The 19,230-nt window shown below is 51.0% G+C and overlaps 1 protein-coding gene and 2 non-coding genes across 3 annotated transcripts; 1 reads left to right on the top strand and 2 right to left on the bottom strand.

Annotated features, from left to right (window-relative positions):
• Nucleotides 1-2,171: 2,171 nt before the first annotated feature.
• On the bottom strand, nucleotides 2,172-6,140 carry LOC130223501 (uncharacterized). The gene is made up of 5 exons (XM_056456344.1): nucleotides 6,044-6,140; nucleotides 2,986-3,182; nucleotides 2,662-2,916; nucleotides 2,337-2,573; nucleotides 2,172-2,258 (listed from the first exon to the last, which is right to left on the bottom strand). The coding sequence occupies exons 1-5, from the start codon at nucleotides 6,138-6,140 to the stop codon at nucleotides 2,172-2,174; spliced, it is 873 nt and encodes a 290-aa protein (XP_056312319.1).
• Nucleotides 6,141-16,688: 10,548 nt separating this feature from the next.
• On the top strand, nucleotides 16,689-16,761 carry trnar-ucg (transfer RNA arginine (anticodon UCG)). The gene has a single exon. It is a non-coding gene; the product is annotated as a tRNA-Arg (tRNA).
• A 1,067-nt stretch (nucleotides 16,762-17,828) lies between these two features.
• Nucleotides 17,829-17,900, bottom strand: trnap-cgg (transfer RNA proline (anticodon CGG)). Its single transcript has one exon. It is a non-coding gene; the product is annotated as a tRNA-Pro (tRNA).
• Between the last annotated feature and the right edge of the window lie 1,330 nt (nucleotides 17,901-19,230).

Raw genomic sequence — 19,230 nt, 5'->3', positions numbered from 1 at the left:
TTAGCTGTGGTGCCTTTGAGCTGCCCCAGCTCTTCTTTAAACACCTCTGCGTGTCTATCTAACACATCTGCTATCTTCCAAGTCGGCACTGCTGTTACTTGATTTACCAGCTGTGGCAACAGCCCAAAGTCTTTTAGCCAGCTTCGTCCCAACAAATTAGGCCCCTCTCCATCTACCACGACCATTGACATTTCTTTTTTTACATTTTGGATTTCCACCGTTACTGTAGCTTGACCCAGCACTTCCATCCTTTCCCCTGTATAGGTCTTTAGTTTCATACTGCAGGGTCTCCATTCTGGCATGTCTGCTTTTTTCCACAACTTAGAATATTGCCCTCTGCTGATAATTGTCACACCACAACCCGTGTCGACTTCAAAGTCCACTTCCATGCCATTTACACTCACTTTCTGTGTTATAGGGCCCACTTTTGGCTGGACTTGGGATACACTGTATATTGTGTTAATATCACTGGTGTCCTCCCTCTCGTTACTTTCCTCCTCTCTAACGAGATAAGTCCTCCTACCTTTCACTTTTTTCTCTCCTTTTTGTCCTTTGAATGGAGTGTTTTGCCTCCCCCCAGCAGCTTGTTTTGCCCTGCATGCGCGTTTTATGTGTCCCCGCTTTCCACATTGATGGCAGAGCTCATTCAAAAACTTGCATTCCTCTGGTGCATGTTGTCCTTTGCATCTGTAACACACCGTGTCTTTTTGTCGACCCTTCTTCTCAAATGTGTACACTCTATGCACTGCTGCCGGTCCTTTAAATAACTTCATGGTTTGTGCTGTGTCCTCCATTAACAATCCTTGCAAATCTCTCACATTCTTGTTTGCAGACTCCATTGCCTGGCAGATTGTCAGTGCCTTTTCAAAAGTTAACTCCACTTCCGATAGCAGCCTTCTCTGCATTCAGTCGTCGTTCACTCCACAGACGAGTGTCTCGCAGCATTTGTGGAAGTGTAGCCCCGTACTCACAGTGCTGTGCTAACTTTTTCAGTTCGGCCACAAAATCAGCAACAGTCTCACCATCTTTCCGTGTACGAGAGTTAAACTTAAATCTTTGCACTATCTCACTTGGCTTAGGATTGTAATGAGTCTTTAGCACAGTCACCAGCTCCTCATAGGTTTTGTCTCCTGGCTTTTCAGGGCAGATCAAACTTCTTAATAAACTATATGTCGATGCCCCAACACCACTTAACAGCACCGCTTTCTTTTTCTCAGCACTGTCAATTCCATTGGCTTGGAAAAAATATTCGAGCATTTCGATATATTCATCCCATAACTGCGATGCATTATCAAAAGGACTCACCGTCCCCACCAGTGAAGTCATTTTGTCTTGATAATCACCGATATACTCTGCCAGTGATGTCGAGCGATCTGTTTACTGCAGCCTTTCTCAGCAATCACTCAATTATGTCCTCTGACACGCCACTCCTTAAATCCTCGTCGCCAATTATGTAATATTCTATGAGGCAGTAGAATATGGAGGCAGGCAGATGGATGTAATTTGAGGCTGTTTATTTGACAGATGCGGCACACAAAATACATGAGGTGGATCCGGCTAGGACAACAACACACTGCTCTGTCGAACTCTCAGTGGAAGGCTTCTTATTAGCTAAGGACCCCCTCTAGCGGTCACACTACCTCACAGAAGTTAACCCCCGCTTTTGGGCATCCCTCCTCCGACCTCTTAATGCAGCCCAAAGGAGCGAGCCGTCCCGGGAGACGCCTGCAAAAACCCAGAGTTGGACCATGAGCCATATAACCATTCAACGCCGGTGCAGACCTGGACAGTCTCGTCCAGCCTGGCACCTCTTGCTGTTGAAAAGGGGACCATTTGTCCCGATGGGCTTTCAACCAAGGCTGAACCTGGACGCGGACGTCCCACGCGACACTTTTAACACAGGAGACAGGGATCATTTGTCCCAATTGGGACTTAGCCAAGGCTGAACCTGGACGTGGCCGTCCCACGCGACACTTTGAACACCGGAGACAGGGATCATTTGTCCCGATTGGGACTTAGCCAAGGCTGAACCTGGACGTGGCCGTCCCACGCGACACTTTGAACACCGGAGACAGGGATCATTTGTCCCGATTGAAGCTATTTTTTACCACACAGATAGAGGAATAATAAAGACACTGAACACCATATGACCTTTATTGCTAAATATTTATTCATGATGATTCAGAGGTTTCTGTTGCTTCGAGGGGGCGTTTCCCCTTCGAAGGCGGCCATGGCAGCGTCCTCCTGCTAGTTCCCTCCTGAAAAAGAGAAAAGGCCAGTTAGCTAACACCACACGTCCCTCTGTTGAGATCCATGCCAAAAAGGAACTGATTTACCAGGGGTGACCCGGGACTCTCTGCCCTCTTGCGCCCCTTCCTTGAGTGGCGTTCTCTGCCCGCTGCCTCCTCCTCCTCCTCCTCCTCCTCCACCAAGGCCCTCTCGAAGAGTCTGCGGCGCTCACGTGCTTGGAGAGGGCCAAGGTGAAGCGCGTAGAACTTGTCTGAGGTTGAGGTATCGTGGCACATGAATTGGGCCACCTTCCTGCGATCCTCGGAAGAATGTGAATTCTTTGCCTGCGTCAGAGACAGACAGAGACTTTTTGGGGTCAAAGCCGCTGGCAGTCATGGGGGTCAGCGGGGGGGCACTGGCATAGATACTCACGTGGGTCGCGATGGCAGTTCGGACGTCAGTGAAGGTGGGCTTGCCGGGAAGCCCCATGCTGGTCCACGCAGATTGAAAATATTTGTTCAGGGTTCGACAGGGACTGGGTCTGGAAGTAAAAAAAAAATAGGAGGCCTGGCTCCCCCCGGGGAGGCTAGCCCGCAGCTGCAAAAACCTCCGGAACCAGCTGTATTCTTCCTTGTTGAGAGACAGCTGAGCCGCGCCGAAGGCTCGGTTTGTCTTGTGCGTGGTGATCTGGGAAAAACAGAGAGAAGATGAGTGAGCCCTACCACTGGTGGCCCCCACATGCAACGTTCCACTCACGTTAATGACATAGGCGGACTCGTCCGGGCTTCTGGAAGCCTCTTGGACCTCCTGGATGGTCAGGTTCTGGAAGACCCCACAGCGATGGCCCGTGATGCAGGTCAGGTAGCCGGTCAGGTAGCCATAGAAGCGCCACTGCTGCCTGGTGTCTGGGCTGGACTCGAGGCCGTCTGACGGAGGGAAGTTTGGGGTTAGGGCTTTACCAACAAACCATGTTACACCACCAACGGTTTAAACTTAGCGATAGCCGCTGGTGCCCCAAGGCAAAAAGATAATGTCTGCTCCGTTCGGGGGTTAGAGCCATTCGGGGGTTAAGGGGTGGTTACGTTGACGTGGCTCGGTTTGACCGAGAGCCGCTGGTGCCCCAGAGCAGAAGAGGGAAGAATGGAGAGAAGGGCAGCGTTTCCACCGCCACTGGTGGAAACGCAGACCGGCGGGACCAAACACTTACCTAGAAGGGCAGGTATTTTTCTCCCCGCCGTCCGATGACACCGTAGCAGGGTGGCTTTGGAGATGAGTCTGCCTTCTTTGGCCTGCTTGGTCCTTACCTCGTGTACCACGACGCGGCGGCGTATGCCGCGAATGAGAGCTCAAAACTCCCTGCGAACCAGTACCAGGGTGGTACTGGAGAGGCAGCAGGAGGCCGGCGGGGTTTCGGAGAGATAATCCAGGAACTGCACCACGTTCTTCAGGTAGTGCTGCCTCGTGGGCTCGGCCATGCCCGTTTGGCCTAGCAGGGCAGACCAGGCTCGGATGCGCGCCGGTTGGTTGAGGAAGGACAAGGTTTCTGGGTCCGCGTGGCCTGTCGCCATGAAGCCTAGGAAGGCCTTGACCCTCGCCAGTTTGGAGGCGATGTTATTCCGCAGACGGGCGGTGGGCTCGCTCGCCAATTGGAAACCCTCGAACTCTGCCAAAAGCAAGTCTGCAGAACGGGGGCGAAAGTCAAAAGTCAGCCTAGACGACATACACCCACCACCAGCCCAACAGAGAAGTGCCATAACAATACTCAACTCAAGGCGCGGGCGTGGTCCGGGTACGGGTACTTTGTTGGATCGTAGGCTTCCACAGGCCCGGAGGCCACCCGAAGACCTCTGGCCGCCCCTCGCCCAGGGGCCGGCCCTCGGCCGGGGTCGGGGGATGGTGCCGGCGGGGCAGGACACGACCTTGCCCGTCTGCTCTTCCTCCCCTCTTCCCCCCTCCTCAACTCTCGATAGCGGCGGGCGAATTCGAGCTGAGTGGATCTCACCTTGTCCACCTGCTTGCGGAGCTCTGAGAGCTGGGCCTGTATGCGCTCCGTTGCGAGCCTGCAGCGGGGGTCGGCGCAGGGACGCTCGGCTTCCAGGCCGTCTGGTTCCCGTTCCTCTTCGGAGGACGACGCCAGCCGAGACACCACGGGTACCGTCGGCTGAGTGAACCGCAAGCACCGCAACTCTCGAGCCACTTTCCGACGCCTCGCTCGGCCCATAGCCTCCTTCCTGGCCGAGACGGAGAGCTCGGTGTGCTGCTTCAGGTGTCTGTCTAGGCGGGTCCGCGTCCTCCGGCAGCCGGGCACCGGGCACGCCGTCTTCCGCATGTCCACGCGGCCAGCGGCGAGCGCCAGCAAAAGCTTCTTCTCGTCCACATTCCACACCTTGTGGACCGCAGACAGGTGCGGCGAGAGGCGGCTGTAGACGTTGAAGCAGAGTGCACATTCGGCCATGACCATCCAAGACCAAGGCTGGAGGGAGAGAGACCCACATACCGCGTGGAGCGGTTTAAAAGATGGCGGACGAAGCGTCCACTTCAGCAACTCTAGTCCCCCCTCCCCCTCTTAAAGGGGAAGGAACAATACCTACGAGATCCCTTTGATCCAACTTGTATAGTTTGGAAGCAGTTGTTACAACTTTTGGTGGATTTTTGTCCCAGGAACAACGCACCATTTCAGGCAACCTCACCGTGCCAGCAGCGGGGACTTTCGCTGCTTTTTGATTATTCCCCTTTTCCCACACAAAGGGATGGGCATGAGCCCCGCCGAACACGCACCGTTTTGGGCAGCTTGGACTGCGCCAGCCCGCAGGGGGCTTTTTGCATAAAGCTTTTTATAGTTCCCTTCTCTCCCCCACAAAGGGATGGCATATGCCCCGCCAAACACGCACAGTTTTGGGCAGCTTGGACTGCGCCAGCCCGCGGGGGGCTTTTTGAATAAACCTTTTTATAGTTCCCTTTTCTGCCCCCACAAAGGGATGGCATGAGCCCGGCCGAACACGCACCGTTTTGGGCAACTTGGACTGCACCAGCCGCGGGGGCTTTATACATGGCTTTATCCCACTTTCAAAGCAATGTGGTAGAACCCCATCGAACACGCACCTTGTTTCACCTCGCCAAAGACTACTAGCGGCCACTCTCCGCCTCCACCAGCCACCCCCACACACCTCCGGGGGAGAGGGGTAGGGGGGTCAGGTGGGGCAGGGGAGACCGCCGAGGGCTGGCAAGGATAAACCCGAAGGGGTGGGCGTGCTTGCGGACGAGCGGGAGATGCAGCACTGGTCACGCACACACACAGGGGCTGGAGCCAGCACCAGCCTGTACCCCACACGGCCCCTGGGCTCGACACACCACGCTGGAGACTCTACCGAGCCCACCTACCACCCCCAGCCCTTGTCCAGGGCGAGGGCAGCGCGGACTGAGAATCAGCAGGGGGGGGGACAAAGCATAGGGGGTCAGGCGGGCAGGCTGGCGGGCAGACCGCCGGACATGCTCTTGGTCAAGACCAGACGGGCCATTTGAGTTTTTTTTTCTCCCACAGATAGAGGCGGGAAAGGGGGGGGGGGGTTGTGTGCAGAGGGACACCCCCCCACGCCTCCCTCACAGCACGCCCGAGGCAGGGAGGAACCAACCACACCCATAGAGGCCGACCCACCCATGTTGGGGCAGGTGCCGGGCAGGGGCCTAACCCATGGGGCGTCAAAACAAGCTCCTATCGATCAGCGTACTTGGTCCAGGCACGAAATAGTCAAAACCTAAGTCCAACTTTCTCAAAGCTGCCAAACCGTCAGAACCTAAGTCCACATTTCTTCGCCTTCGCCGAATTCTCGATGGGAGGTCAGAGACAATCGGCGCCGGACACGCACCTTCAGGCGCAGGACGTCCCGAAAAAGGGGTCTCCCGTCGGGCATGGCTTGGCGGGCTGGGGCCTGGGTCTCATAAAGTACCCCGGTGAGCGTCGCCAAGCCCTTGCCACCGGCCGTTCCCGAGACCAACCATCTTCCTCATGGCCCCAAATGGACTTTGGTTCCAAAAGCTTGCTGGAAAGACCCAACCATCATCCCAAATGCTGATGCTGACACCCAGGGCCACCGCTCCCACCCCCTGTACCCCAGGGCCCACACCCTGTCCGGGGGCAGGCGCCCACGTTAGAGGGGCTGGAGCCCCTGACTCCCAAGGCCACCACTGACACCCCCTTTCCCCCAGGGCCCACACCCTGTCCGGGGGCAAGGGCCCAAGTTAGAGGGGCTGGAGCCCCTGACTCCCACTGCCACCCCCTTTCCCCCAGGGCCCACACCCTGTCCGGGGGCAGGGGCCCAAGTTAGAGGGGCTGGAGCCCCTGACTCCCACTGCCACCCCCTTTCCCCCAGGGCCCACACCCTGTCCGGGGGCAAGGGCCCAAGTTAGAGGGGCTGGAGCCCCTGACTCCCAAGGCCACCACTGACACCCCCTTTCCCCCCAGGGCCCACACCCTGTCCGGGGGCAAGGGCCCAAGTTAGAGGGGCTGGAGCCCCTGACTCCCAAGGCCACCACTGACACCCCCTTTCCCCCCAGGGCCCACACCCTGTCCGGGGGCAAGGGCCCAAGTTAGAGGGGCTGGAGCCCCTGACTCCCAAGGCCACCACTGACACCCCCTTTCCCCCAGGGCCCACACCCTTTCCGGGGCAAGCACCGGGCCCAAAGGGTCTTCTAGTTTGACACCTGCTCACCAGCAGACCCCGGGCACCCCACACTTAAGCCACGAACATTGACTTAGCTAGTGGCACTCGCTACGCAGACGTGCCGTTGGTGAACCATCTGGATGTGGGGAACCACCCTCTCCACCACTTCGCTCGTACTGTGGTACAGAGATAGCTCGGGGGCACCAGCCTTTCCCACTACCGCCACCCGGCGCAGTGCTCAATTTGTTGAGGCGGCTGGGGTGCACCAGCGGCACGTAGTTCCAGGGGCGTTCAATATGGGAGTTTTGTGTTTGCCTTCCTCCAGTGTCGGACGTTCGCCCCGGCCAAGGCCAAGGCCAAGGCCAAGGCCAAGGCCAAGGCCAACAGCGCTGGCCGGGTTCGGGGCACTGTCTTTGGGCAAGACTTCAATGACTGAACCGCTTGGTTGAGGCGGGACCCCCACCCCCCAATGCCAGCGGCGCTGGCCGGGATCGGGGCACTATCTCAGGGCAAGCCTTTAATGTCTGAACCGCTTGTTTGGGGCGGGACCCCCACCCCCCCAAGGCCAACGGCGCTGGCCTAGATCGGGGCACTATCTTTGGGCCTGACTTCAATGTCTGAACCGCTTGGTTGGGGCGGGACCCCCACCCCCCCAATGCCAGCGGCGCTGGCCGGGATCGGGGCACTATCTCGGGGCAAGCCTTTAATGTCTGAACCGCTTGTTTGGGGCGGGACCCCCCACCCCCCCAAGGCCAACGGCGCTGGCTGGGATCGGGGCACTGTCTTTGGGCCTGACTTCAATGTCTGAACCGCTTGGTTGGGGCGGGACCCCCATGCCCCCAATGACAATGGCGCTGGCCGGGATCGGGACACTTTTGTGGGCAGCCAGCCAAGCCATTGACCCCCCTGGGTCGTTCAAACGCAAAGCCGCCAAAACCTAAGTCCACATTTCTACGCCTTCCCCGAATTCCAGATGGCAGGTCAGAGACAATCAGCCCCAGACAGGCACCTCCAGGCGCGTGACATCCCGGAAAACGGGTCTCCCGTCGGGCATGGCTTGGCGGGATGGGAACTGGGTCTCACCAAGTACTCCGGTGAGCGTTGACACTAGCCACGCGAATTCTCGCTCAATCAACTGTGTCACTGGTGCCCCTGGAACCCCCCCTCGCCGCACCAGAGCCAACAGTGCTCGCCCGGGGTCGGGGCACTGTTCCTGGGTAAGCCTGCAATGTCTCAGCCCCTTGGCTGAGTTTCTCCATGCCCACGGGCGCCCACCAGCTCGCCCGGGGTCGGGGCACTGTTCCTGGGTAAGCCTGCAATGTCTCAGCCCCTTGGCTGGGTTTCTCCATGCCCACGGGCGCCCACCAGCTCGCCCGGGGTCGGGGCACTGTTCCTGGGTAAGCCTGCAATGTCTCAGCCCCTTGGCTGGGTTTCTCCATGCCCACGGGCGCCCACCAGCTCGCCCGGGGTCGGGGCACTGTTCCTGGGTAAACCTGCAATGTCTCAGCCCCTTGGCTGGGTTTCCCCATGCCCACGGGCGCCCACCAGCTCGCCCGGGGTCGGGGCACTGTTCCTGGGTAAGCCTGCAATGTCTCAGCCCCTTGGCTGGGTTTACCCATGCCCACGGGCGCCCACCAGCTCGCCCGGGGTCGGGGCACTGTTCCTGGGTAAGCCTGCAATGTCTCAGCCCCTTGGCTGGGTTTCCCCATGCCCACGGGCGCCCTCCAGCTCGCCCGGGGTCGGGGCACTGTTCCTGGTTAAACCTGCAATGTCTCAGCCCCTTGGCTGGGTTTCCCCATGCCCACGGGCGCCCTCCAGCTCGCCCGGGGTCGGGGCACTGTTCCTGGGTAAACCTGCAATGTCTCAGCCCCTTGGCTGGGTTTCCCCATGCCCACGGGCGCCCTCCAGCTCGCCCGGGGTCGGGGCACTGTTCCTGGGTAAGCCAGCCTGGCCATTGAACCCCTGGTTCGTTCAAACGCAAAGCCGCCAAAACCTAAGTCCACATTTCTACGCCTTCCCCGAATTCCAGATGGCAGGTCAGAGACAATCAGCCCCAGACAGGCACCTCCAGGCGCGTGACATCCCGGAAAAGGGGTCTCCCGTCGAGCATGGCTTGGCGGGATGGGAACTGGGACTCACCAAGTACTCCGGTGAGCGTTGACACTAGCCACGCGAATTCTCGCTCAATCAACTGTGTCACTGGTGCCCCTGGAACCCCCCCTCGCCGCACCAGAGCCAACAGTGCTCGCCCGGGGTCGGGGCACTGTTCCTGGGTAAGCCTGCAATGTCTCAGCCCCTTGGCTGGGTTTCCCCATGCCCACGGGCGCCCTCCAGCTCGCCCGGGTCGGGGCACTGTTCCTGGTTAAACCTGCAATGTCTCAGCCCCTTGGCTGGGTTTCCCCCTTGCCCACGGGCGCCCTCCAGCTCGCCCGGGGTCGGGGCACTGTTCCTGGGTAAGCCTGCAATGTCTCAGCCCCTTGGCTGGGTTTCCCCATGCCCACGGGCGCCCACCAGCTCGCCCGGGGTCGGTGCACTGTTCCTGGGTAAGCCTGCAATGTCTCAGCCCCTTGGCTGGGTTTCCCCATGCCCACGGGCGCCCACCAGCTCGCCCGGGGTCGGGGCACTGTTCCTGGGTAAGCCTGCAATGTCTCAGCCCCTTGGCTGGGTTTCCCCATGCCCACGGGCGCCCTCCAGCTCGCCCGGGGTCGGGGCACTGTTCCTGGGTAAACCTGCAATGTCTCAGCCCCTTGGCTGGGTTTCCCCATGCCCACGGGCGCCCTCCAGCTCGCCCGGGGTCGGGGCACTGTTCCTGGGTAAGCCTGCAATGTCTCAGCCCCTTGGCTGGGTTTCCCCATGCCCACGGGCGCCCACCAGCTCGCCCGGGGTCGGTGCACTGTTCCTGGGTAAGCCTGCAATGTCTCAGCCCCTTGGCTGGGTTTCCCCATGCCCACGGGCGCCCTCCAGCTCGCCCGGGGGTCGGGGCACTGTTCCTGGGTAAGCCAGCCTGGCCATTGAACCCCTGGTTCGTTCAAACGCAAAGCCGCCAAAACCTAAGTCCACATTTCTACGCCTTCCCCGAATTCCAGATGGCAGGTCAGAGACAATCGGCGCCGGACAGGCACCTCCAGGCGCGGGACATCCCGGAAAAGGGGTCTCCCGTCGGGCAGGGCTTGGCGGGCTGGGGCCTTGGTCTCACCAAGTACCCCGTCGAGCGCCGACCACCAGCCACGCTAATTCTCACTCACCCAACTGTGCCACTGGATCCCCAAATGGATGTCTTTTCAAAAGCTGGCTGGAAAGACCAACCATCATCCAAATGAGGCTTTGTTGTTTCAATCAATTTTTTTACTTCCTCATGACATGTTATTGCTAGTTCACTACAGACACCTCTTGAGTTCCAGTTCAGAAGAGACTCAGAGAAGAAAAACAAAATCAAGAAACAGAAAGAACAAGAAGAAGGACAAGAAGAATAAATATGACAAGATAAAACGAGGTCCAGTTTTAATTTTATGGTAGTTATTTCTGTTTACATCATAATAATTCTCTCACACACACATACAGTTCATGCTCACTCTCTTATACACTCACACATCACACACACTTGCACACTCTCAGTCACACACATATTGTACACACACTTGTTGCATACACACACACTTGTACACACTCTCACTAACACACTCACTCTTGTACATGCTCTCTCACACACACCTACATTTTATCTCTCTGTCTCAAATGTACTGTTTTCACGCTCTTACACACACACAGATGTGCCAGTGTTAATGATACTTCTTTCTCTAATTTTACGTGCTCATTAGGCTTAGGATAGGTGGTTGCATTGTGATTATTTGGTCATGAAGGTATTAATTGTTTTAAATAGTTTTTCAGCTAATAATGTTCGTGATGTCATACATCGCTACAAAAGGCTTTTGAAGCTGACAAGACGTGGAGCAACCTTGACCAGAGCATTCCAGAGAGAAGGTGTCTCTCGAAATGCAGTGGCCCAGCTCGCTCCAATTGCAGAGCTGTACTTTGCTAACAGGGAGCAATTTAACAGCATCAGCTTCACAGCAGGAAAATGAACAGAGTTCGCTCAAAAGTGTAGAGAGCTCATTGTTGGAGATGTTCACATAAAAGTCCTATCAATGAAAAGGAAGAGTTCACTTTTGCCTTTTTGTCTAAATAAGTGATTAGAGGATTTTTGCTGTCGCTTATTGTTAAGGCCATGTTTATTGTATGTTTCTTTGTTCAATAATGTTTCTGTTTACTGTTGTTAAAATGTAGAAGCAAAAAAGTGCAGCACAATAAGCTCAGCTTATAATGCCAAAAATATATATTATATTGAGATCAGATGCAAAAACCTTTAAATGCCATCTAAATTCATTAAGTGTCTTTCCCTTTTTTAATCCTGGGTCGCCACAGTGGAATGAACCGCCAACTTATTCAGCACATGCCCTTTCAGCTGCAACCCATTACTGGGAAACATCCATACACACTCATTCACTACGGACAATTTGAGCTTACTCAATTCACCTGTACCACATGTCTTTGGACTTGTGGGGGAAACTGCAGCACTCGAAGGAAGCCCACGCCAACATGGTATGCCACAGTAATGCCACCTGCCGAGGCTCAAACCATCAACCTTCTTGCTGTGAGGCGAGGTGTTACCCACTGCGCCACCATGTCACCTCGTCATCTAAATTATATTTCTAAAATTAGTTATTTTTCAGCCAACTATGTTAAAGACAATGAAAAAAACTATTCTTTGCCACAAAATAGTTAAATTACTGAACTGAGCCTGAAAAAATTATGAATTTTAGAAAAAAAAATTTATATAGCGGCTGCATGGTGGTGCAGTGGGTAGCACGATCGCCTCACAGGAAGAAGGTCACTGGTTCGAGCCTCGGCTGGGTCAGTTGGTGTTTCTGTGTGGAGTTTGCATGTTCTCCCGGTGTTCGCGTTGGTTTCCTCTGGGTGCTCCGGTTCCCCCCACAAGTCCAAAAACATGTGGTAGAGGTGAATTGAGTTGGCTAAACTGTCCTTAGTTCATGTGTGTCAATGATTGTGTATGGATGTTTCCCAGTGATGGGTTGCAGCTGTAAGGGCATCCGTTGCATAAAAACATATGCTGGATAAGTTGGCTGTTCATTCCACTGTGGATGTAACAACAATTGTTCTTAATTGTCCTGAACCGAATGTTTTCTTCAGCTTAATTACCTGGGCTGTTCATTTTTTTATTTTATTTTTGTTTTGACAGCAATAAATTAAAAGCAGTTGGACAAACTAATGACTCTGGTATTTATTTGTATGTTCTTGTACGTGTGGTGCTGTTGTGTTTTGGTCTTCAAATACTTGCATCAGTGTCACTACTACCTGTCTGTTGACTATCTGCTGAAAATTTACAGACTAGTAGCCATGCTGTCTGTGATGTTGGCTCCTTACAGTCATTCAACAGCATTTCTTAGGTTTTCACTTCATTTTGATGGGCCCAGTGTGACAACAGATGAGCTGATAAATATACCTTAAAGGGCACCTATGGTAAAAAATCTACTTTTCAAGCTGTTTGGACAGACATATGTGCATGTATGGTGTATAGACCATCATATTGGGGTGATATAAGCACACCCAGTGCTTTTTTTTTTTCAATTTAACATAAAAACGGTGGACCAATTGGAGCGGTTTTCAAACCAACCGCAACTTTACGTAGGAGAGCGGTCCCCCCGCCCACCAATATTGATTGACAGGCACGTCATCATATCCTCAGTTTGTTGATTCACGCCGTCATTTTCAGAGTGATTCGAAGCGATGTCCCTAAAGGAACACGCTAGCTCTATTTTTAGATGCAAGGCTCATTGGGCTCAACACAAGAGCAATATTCTCCACATTATCGCTCTAATCGGAATTATTGGTTGTATCTTTAGGTAGGTTTTCAAACATGTGTACTTCTCATTGAGTCTACCTTATACTTCAGCCGTTTGCATTTCTCGCGATCCCAGAAGCTCCATGTGATCTTAACTAGCATGCGTTTTAGAATTCTAAACATATGTTTCTATCAGGGTACACTCAAGTCGACGGCTGGGCGCCTCCGACCGCTGCAGACTTGAATTACTGTTGTGTGTACCCTGATAGAAACCTATGTTTAGAATTAAAAAATGCGTGGCGCGATGATTCGGTTGGCTGTAAACCTGTACAAAGACACATATGATTTTGTACTCTCTGCTTGGTCTGTGTCCGAGTCGTACATGTACGACTGATTGCTGAACCTCTCACTCCTGCTCCTTCTCTGTCTGCCTGTCAGACTCTGTTTCAAACGCAGAGCGGGTGAGCTCATGGCCCCGCCACTTGTTACGTTGGCTGGAAGCCGAAACTAATTTACATGTGAAGCAACACACCCATAAATCAACGAACTGTGGACACGCCCCCAACATGACACCTTTTAACACATTATAATAAAAAAATCTGAATTGTGTTTTAAACTGAACCTAAACTGGCACACTCAGAAGAACCATAATATTAATATTAAATCATAAAAAAGAGGTAAACTATGTGCCCTTTAAAGTAAAATAACTGTCTACTGAAAGTTAGGTTAAATGCAACAAATAGTTAACTGAACACTCTTAGATTGTACCTAACCCTAATTTTATATTTAATTAAAGTTCATGTTAAAATATCTTGCGTTGCTACTTATAGGCATCTGAATGTTTACTCAAAGTCTATTCATAAACTGGATAACAACTACATGCAGACAATAACAACAAACATCTTGGTGGTCAATGTTCTGAAAACTTGTTGAGGATTTGTTGCATATCTACTGATACACTGTTGAACATCTAGAACCTAAATTGGTAACACTTATCTTACCGAAAGTTTAATAAATGTTTACATGCTGTAGATATTGTGTTGATTGCCTAAGAACATTTAAAGACAATCTACAGATACTATCCAGATGAAAGTAAACAGATAAGAACTTGAAAAGTAACTTACGGTCAGCAGACTATCTAAAGGGGGACCATCTAAATAAATAAAGTGTTACCCGTCTCCTTTTCGTTGGCATCTTGTTGAAGGCATACAAAAAATCCATGACAAATGATTGGCGAAATGGCCCAGTGGCCAAGGGATAAGGCATCAACCTCCAGGGCTTGGGATTGTTGGTTCAAGTCCCATCTGGGTTGTCTTTGAAGGTCTCACTTCAATTTGGGAGCAATGTTTGGTGGATGAATCACGGTAGCTGTGAAAACCTTCTTGAGATGTGTTTGCATGTCATTAACTTCCTGCATTGCCATGCATATTACCTCTTATGACTAAAAGGGTAACGAGATACCTAACGCGAAAGGCCATTTTGAATCCTGCATGGTGCCTACAGAGAAGAGACTGTGTACAAAGACAAAATGGTGCTTACATATAAAGCTGGTGGGTTGTTCAAGATCCATAAACAAATCTAACAACCGAATCATTGCCGCTCCTTTTTTTGTCTGTATAATTGTACATGTTAGACTGATTTAGATCAGAAGTCCACTAATTGTTCATTAAGTAAAGTCACAGCAAAAGCTGCTACAATTAACATAAAAACACCTTGGATAGCACAGCACCGCTGCTTTTTCTATGACTGTCGTAGGGCTCGTCCGGGATTTGAACCCGGGATCTCTCGCACCCAAAGCCAGAAAAATACCCCCAGACCAACGAACCCTGTAGAAGCAGTCTGCAGTGCCACAAAAAAATCTGTGAGACCGATCCACTCTACTCTTTGTTCATGTTGTTTTTGTTACATGTGTCAGCAACTCCCTGGAGGCATATTACAGTTCACAGTAAGTATAAAACAGTCCAGTGGCCTAATGGATAAGGCACCAGCCTTCGAAGCTGGGGATTGTGGGTTTAAAGTACCAACTGGGTTGTCTTTGATGCAGTTCTTTTTAAGTTGACTGTGCAAGACAATCCAGTATTACCTTTAAAAAGCTAGGTTCATACCCTTAGGTCAAAAAGACATGACAATGGAAAACTCCTCAGAGAAGCTGTTTTGTCATTAGGTGTACACATCAGATCGTCTGAATGCAATATGGCATAGGGATCCTAAAGAACTGTTTTCTGAGTAACAAGAACTTCCTGAGCCATACATCAGATATGACAAAGGTTAATGTTGACCCAGTGGCCTAATGGATAAGGCATCAGCCTTCAAAGCTGGGGATTGTGGGTTCAAGTCCTGTCTGGGTTGTCTTTGTTGGGTTAAATTTAAGTTGTGTGAAACAATTCCGACTGGTCTTCTCAAAACTTAGGCGTGATGATCTGAGGACAATAGTTAGCTTCGAATTCTCAGACTTGCTGCACACTTCAAATAAAGATTCACCCAATCTTGCTTGAATCTCACTGTCACGTTACAAACCTAAAAGGTTCCGCTAAGCTATGGTAATGGAGATCTTGACTTCAAATACCTCGTGGCTTTCAACTAATGGTCTCTTGTTAGGTGGATGATGATGAAATGCAGACAAGAAAATAGCTGCAGAAAGGTTGTGATTTCAAGTTAATGAGAGTGGCCTTGTCTGGAATTTGAAACTCAAGACCAGTCACACCATACGCGAGAACCATACCCCAGGACCAATGAGACACGAATGTGGATGATTGCACAAAGAAAATGTTTGACCATTAGTTGCACACATCTTATTTGACGGAATGCAAACTGGCATCCAGATCCTAAAGTGCAGTTTTCCATGCGTTGGCATCTTGTTGAAGGCATACAAAAGATCCATGACAAATGATTGGCGAAATGGCCCAGTGGCCTAATGGATAAGGCATCAACCTTCGGGGCTTGGAATTGTTGGTTCAAGTCCAATCTGGGTTGTCTTTGAAAGTCTCACCTCAATTTGGGAGCAATGTTTGGTGGATGAAACACGGTAGCTGTGAAAACCTTCTTGAGATGTGTTTGCATGTCATTAACTTCCTGCATTGCCATGCATATTACCTGTTATGACTAAAAGGGAAACGAGATACCTAACGCGAAAGGCCATTTTGAATCCTGCATGGTGCCTACAGAGAAGAGACTGTGTACAAAGCAAAAAAATGGTGCTTACATATAAAGCTGGTGGGTTGTTCAAGATCCATAAACAAATCTAACAACCGAATCATTGCCGCTCCTTTTTTGTCTGTAAAATTGTACATGTTAGACTGATTTAGATCAGAAGTCCACTAAATGTTCATTCACTAAAGTCACAGCAAAAGCTGCTACAATTAACACAGAAACACCATAGATAGCACAGCACCACTGCTTCTCTATGTCAGTCGTAGGGCTCGTCCGGGATTTGAACTCGGGACCTCTCGCACCCTAAGTGAGAACCATACCCCTAGACCAACGAGCCCTGTAGAAGGAACCTGCAGTGCCACAAGAAATTCTGTGAGACCAATCCAATCTACTCTTTGTTCATGTTGTTTTTGTTACGTGTGTCAGCAACTCTCTGGAGGCATATTACAGTTCACAGTAAGTATAAAAACAGTCCAGTGGCCTAATGGATAAGGCACCAGCCTTCGAAGCTGGGGATTGTGGGTTTAAAGTACCAACTGGGTTGTCTTTGATGCAGTTCCTTTTAAGTTGACTGTGCAAGACAATCCAGTGTTACCCTCAAAAGCTAGGTTCATACCCTTAGGTCAAAACGACATGACAATGGAAAACTCCTCAGAGAAGCTGTTTTGTCATTAGGTGTACACACCAGATCGTCTGAATGCAATATGGCATAGGGATCCTAAAGAACTGTTTTTCTGAGTTACAAGAACTTCCTGAGCCATACATCAGATATGACAAAGGCTAGTGTTGACCCAGTGGCCTAATGGATAAGGCATCAGCCTTCGAAGCTGGGGATTGTGGGTTCAAGTCCCATCTGGGTTGTCTTTGTTGGGTTAAATTTAAGTTGTGTGAAACAATTCCGACTGGTCTTCTCAAAACTTAGGCGTGATGATCTGAGGACAATAGTTAGCTTCGAATTCTCAGACTTGCTGCACACTTCAAATAAAGATTCACCCAATCTTGCTTGAATCTCACTGTCACGTTACGAACCTAAAAGGTTCCGCTAAGCTCTGGTAATGGAGATCTTGACTTCAAATACCTCGTGGCTTTCAACTAATGGTCTCTTGTTAGGTGGATGATGATGAAATGCAGACAAGAAAATAGCTGCAGAAAGGTTGTGATTTCAAGTTAATGAGAGTGGCCTTGTCTGGAATTTGAAACTCAAGACCAGTCACACCATACGCGAGAACCATACCCCAGGACCAATGAGACACGAATGTGGATGATTGCACAAAGAAAATGTTTGACCATTAGTTGCACACATTTTATTTGACGGAATGCAAACTGGCATCCAGATCCTAAAGTGCAGTTTTCCATGCGTTGGCATCTTGTTGAAGGCATACAAAAGATCCATGACAAATGATTGGCGAAAGGGCCCAGTGGCCTAATGGATAAGGCATCAACCTTCGGGGCTTGGAATTGTTGGTTCAAGTCCAATCTGGGTTGTCTTTGAAAGTCTCACCTCAATTTGGGAGCAATGTTTGGTGGATGAAACACGGTAGCTGTGAAAACCTTCTTGAGATGTGTTTGCATGTCATTAACTTCCTGCATTGCCATGCATATTACCTGTTATGACTAAAAGGGTAACGAGATACCTAACGCGAAAGGCCATTTTGAATCCTGCATGGTGCCTACAGAGAAGAGACTGTGTACAAAGACAAAAATGGTGCTTACATATAAAGCTGGTGGGTTGTTCAAGATCCATAAACAAATCTAACAACCGAATCATTGCCGCTCCTTTTTTTGTCTGTATAATTGTACATGTTAGACTGATTGAGATCAGAAGTCCACTAAATGTTCATTAACTAAAGTCACAGCAAAAGTTGCTACAATTAACATAGAAAGATCATAGTGAGCACAGCTCCGCCTCATTTTTTATGACAGGCGTAGGGCTCGTCCGGGATTTGAACCCGGGACCTCTCGCACCCGAAGCGAGAATCATACCCCTAGACCAACGAGCCCTGTAGAAGCAATCTGCAGTGCCACAAAAAATTCTGTGAGACCGATCCACTCTACTCTTTGTTCATGCTGTTTTTGTTACGTGTGTCAGCAACTCCCTGGAGGCATATTACAGTTCACAGGCAGTAAAAACAGCCCAGTGGCCTAAAGTACCAACTGGGTTGTCTTTGATGCAGTTCCTTTTACATTGACTGTGCAAGACAATCCAGTGTTACCTTTAAAAAGCTAGGTTCAGACTTCCGGCGGTTAACTGAAAGCGCATGGCCGCTTAACTTTTTGTCTCCCGTTCGGTCGGAGTTTAATTCCCCAATTAATACAATTAACACCTAATTCCTAATCGAATCTAATGATGGAAGGGGAGAAAGTCAGAAAGGGAAAAGGAAAACAGTTTGGGAAAACGGAAAAAGGTAGTAATTTAGAGGATACCGCCGGGGCTGAGAAACAAGGAGAGCGCAATGGCGGACAAGAGGAAAATCCAAAACTGGCAACAGTGGACGAAAGCGTCGCGGTCATCCGCGCAGACATAAAGATGGTGGCCTTGGAGATGAAGTCCGAGCTAAACATCTTCCGAGACGATCTGAAAAGAGAATTAGTGGACTTTCGAAAGGAAATTTACCAGACGCTAAACGAAATCACAACCGACCTGAAAACTACAACTGACAGAGTGAGTGAGGCCGAGACCCGCATCGCCGAGGCCGAGGAGTGGTCCACGGATTTCAGGGAAGCTCTGAGCCAGTCACTACAATCCCAGGAAAGAATGCAGATGAAGTTAACAGACCTGGAAGCACGCTCGAGACGTAATAATGTTCGCATTTACGGGATTTCGGAAGGCGCTGAAAATAACAACATGTACCAATTCATTGATAATCTTATTAAAAAGAACTGGACCTTGCTGAAATTGAACTCGGGATTCAAAGATGCCACAGAGCGCTCGGACCAGGACCTCCTAACGAGGCGCAGCCAAGATCGGTGATTGTGTACTTTCAAGAATTCAAAGTTAAGGAAATGGTTCTGCACACTGCGTGGAAGAAAAAGGAAATCTTTTACAACAACGGCAGGATCTACTTTGATCATGACTACCCTGCTGAAACCTTGGCGAAAAGGAAGGCATATTCTCAGATCAGGAGGATGCTCAAAGAGAAGGGAATACGATTTCAGACACCACCGCCAGCGAAACTGCGAGTGTTCTTTGACGGCGGGCCGGTCACCTATGGAAGCGCAGACGAAGTGACTGAGGACATGAGGAAAAGGGGTTTCCAGTTTGGCCCCGAGACATCTTCAGAAGTTGAGGTTTTGAATAAAGCGCGGACGACCGGCTGGCAGCGCTCTAAG

Source organism: Danio aesculapii, chromosome 4, assembly GCF_903798145.1.
Source record: "Danio aesculapii chromosome 4, fDanAes4.1, whole genome shotgun sequence".
NCBI classification, from domain to species: domain Eukaryota; kingdom Metazoa; phylum Chordata; class Actinopteri; order Cypriniformes; family Danionidae; genus Danio; species Danio aesculapii.
This window is presented reverse-complemented; position numbering and strand designations above follow the sequence as displayed.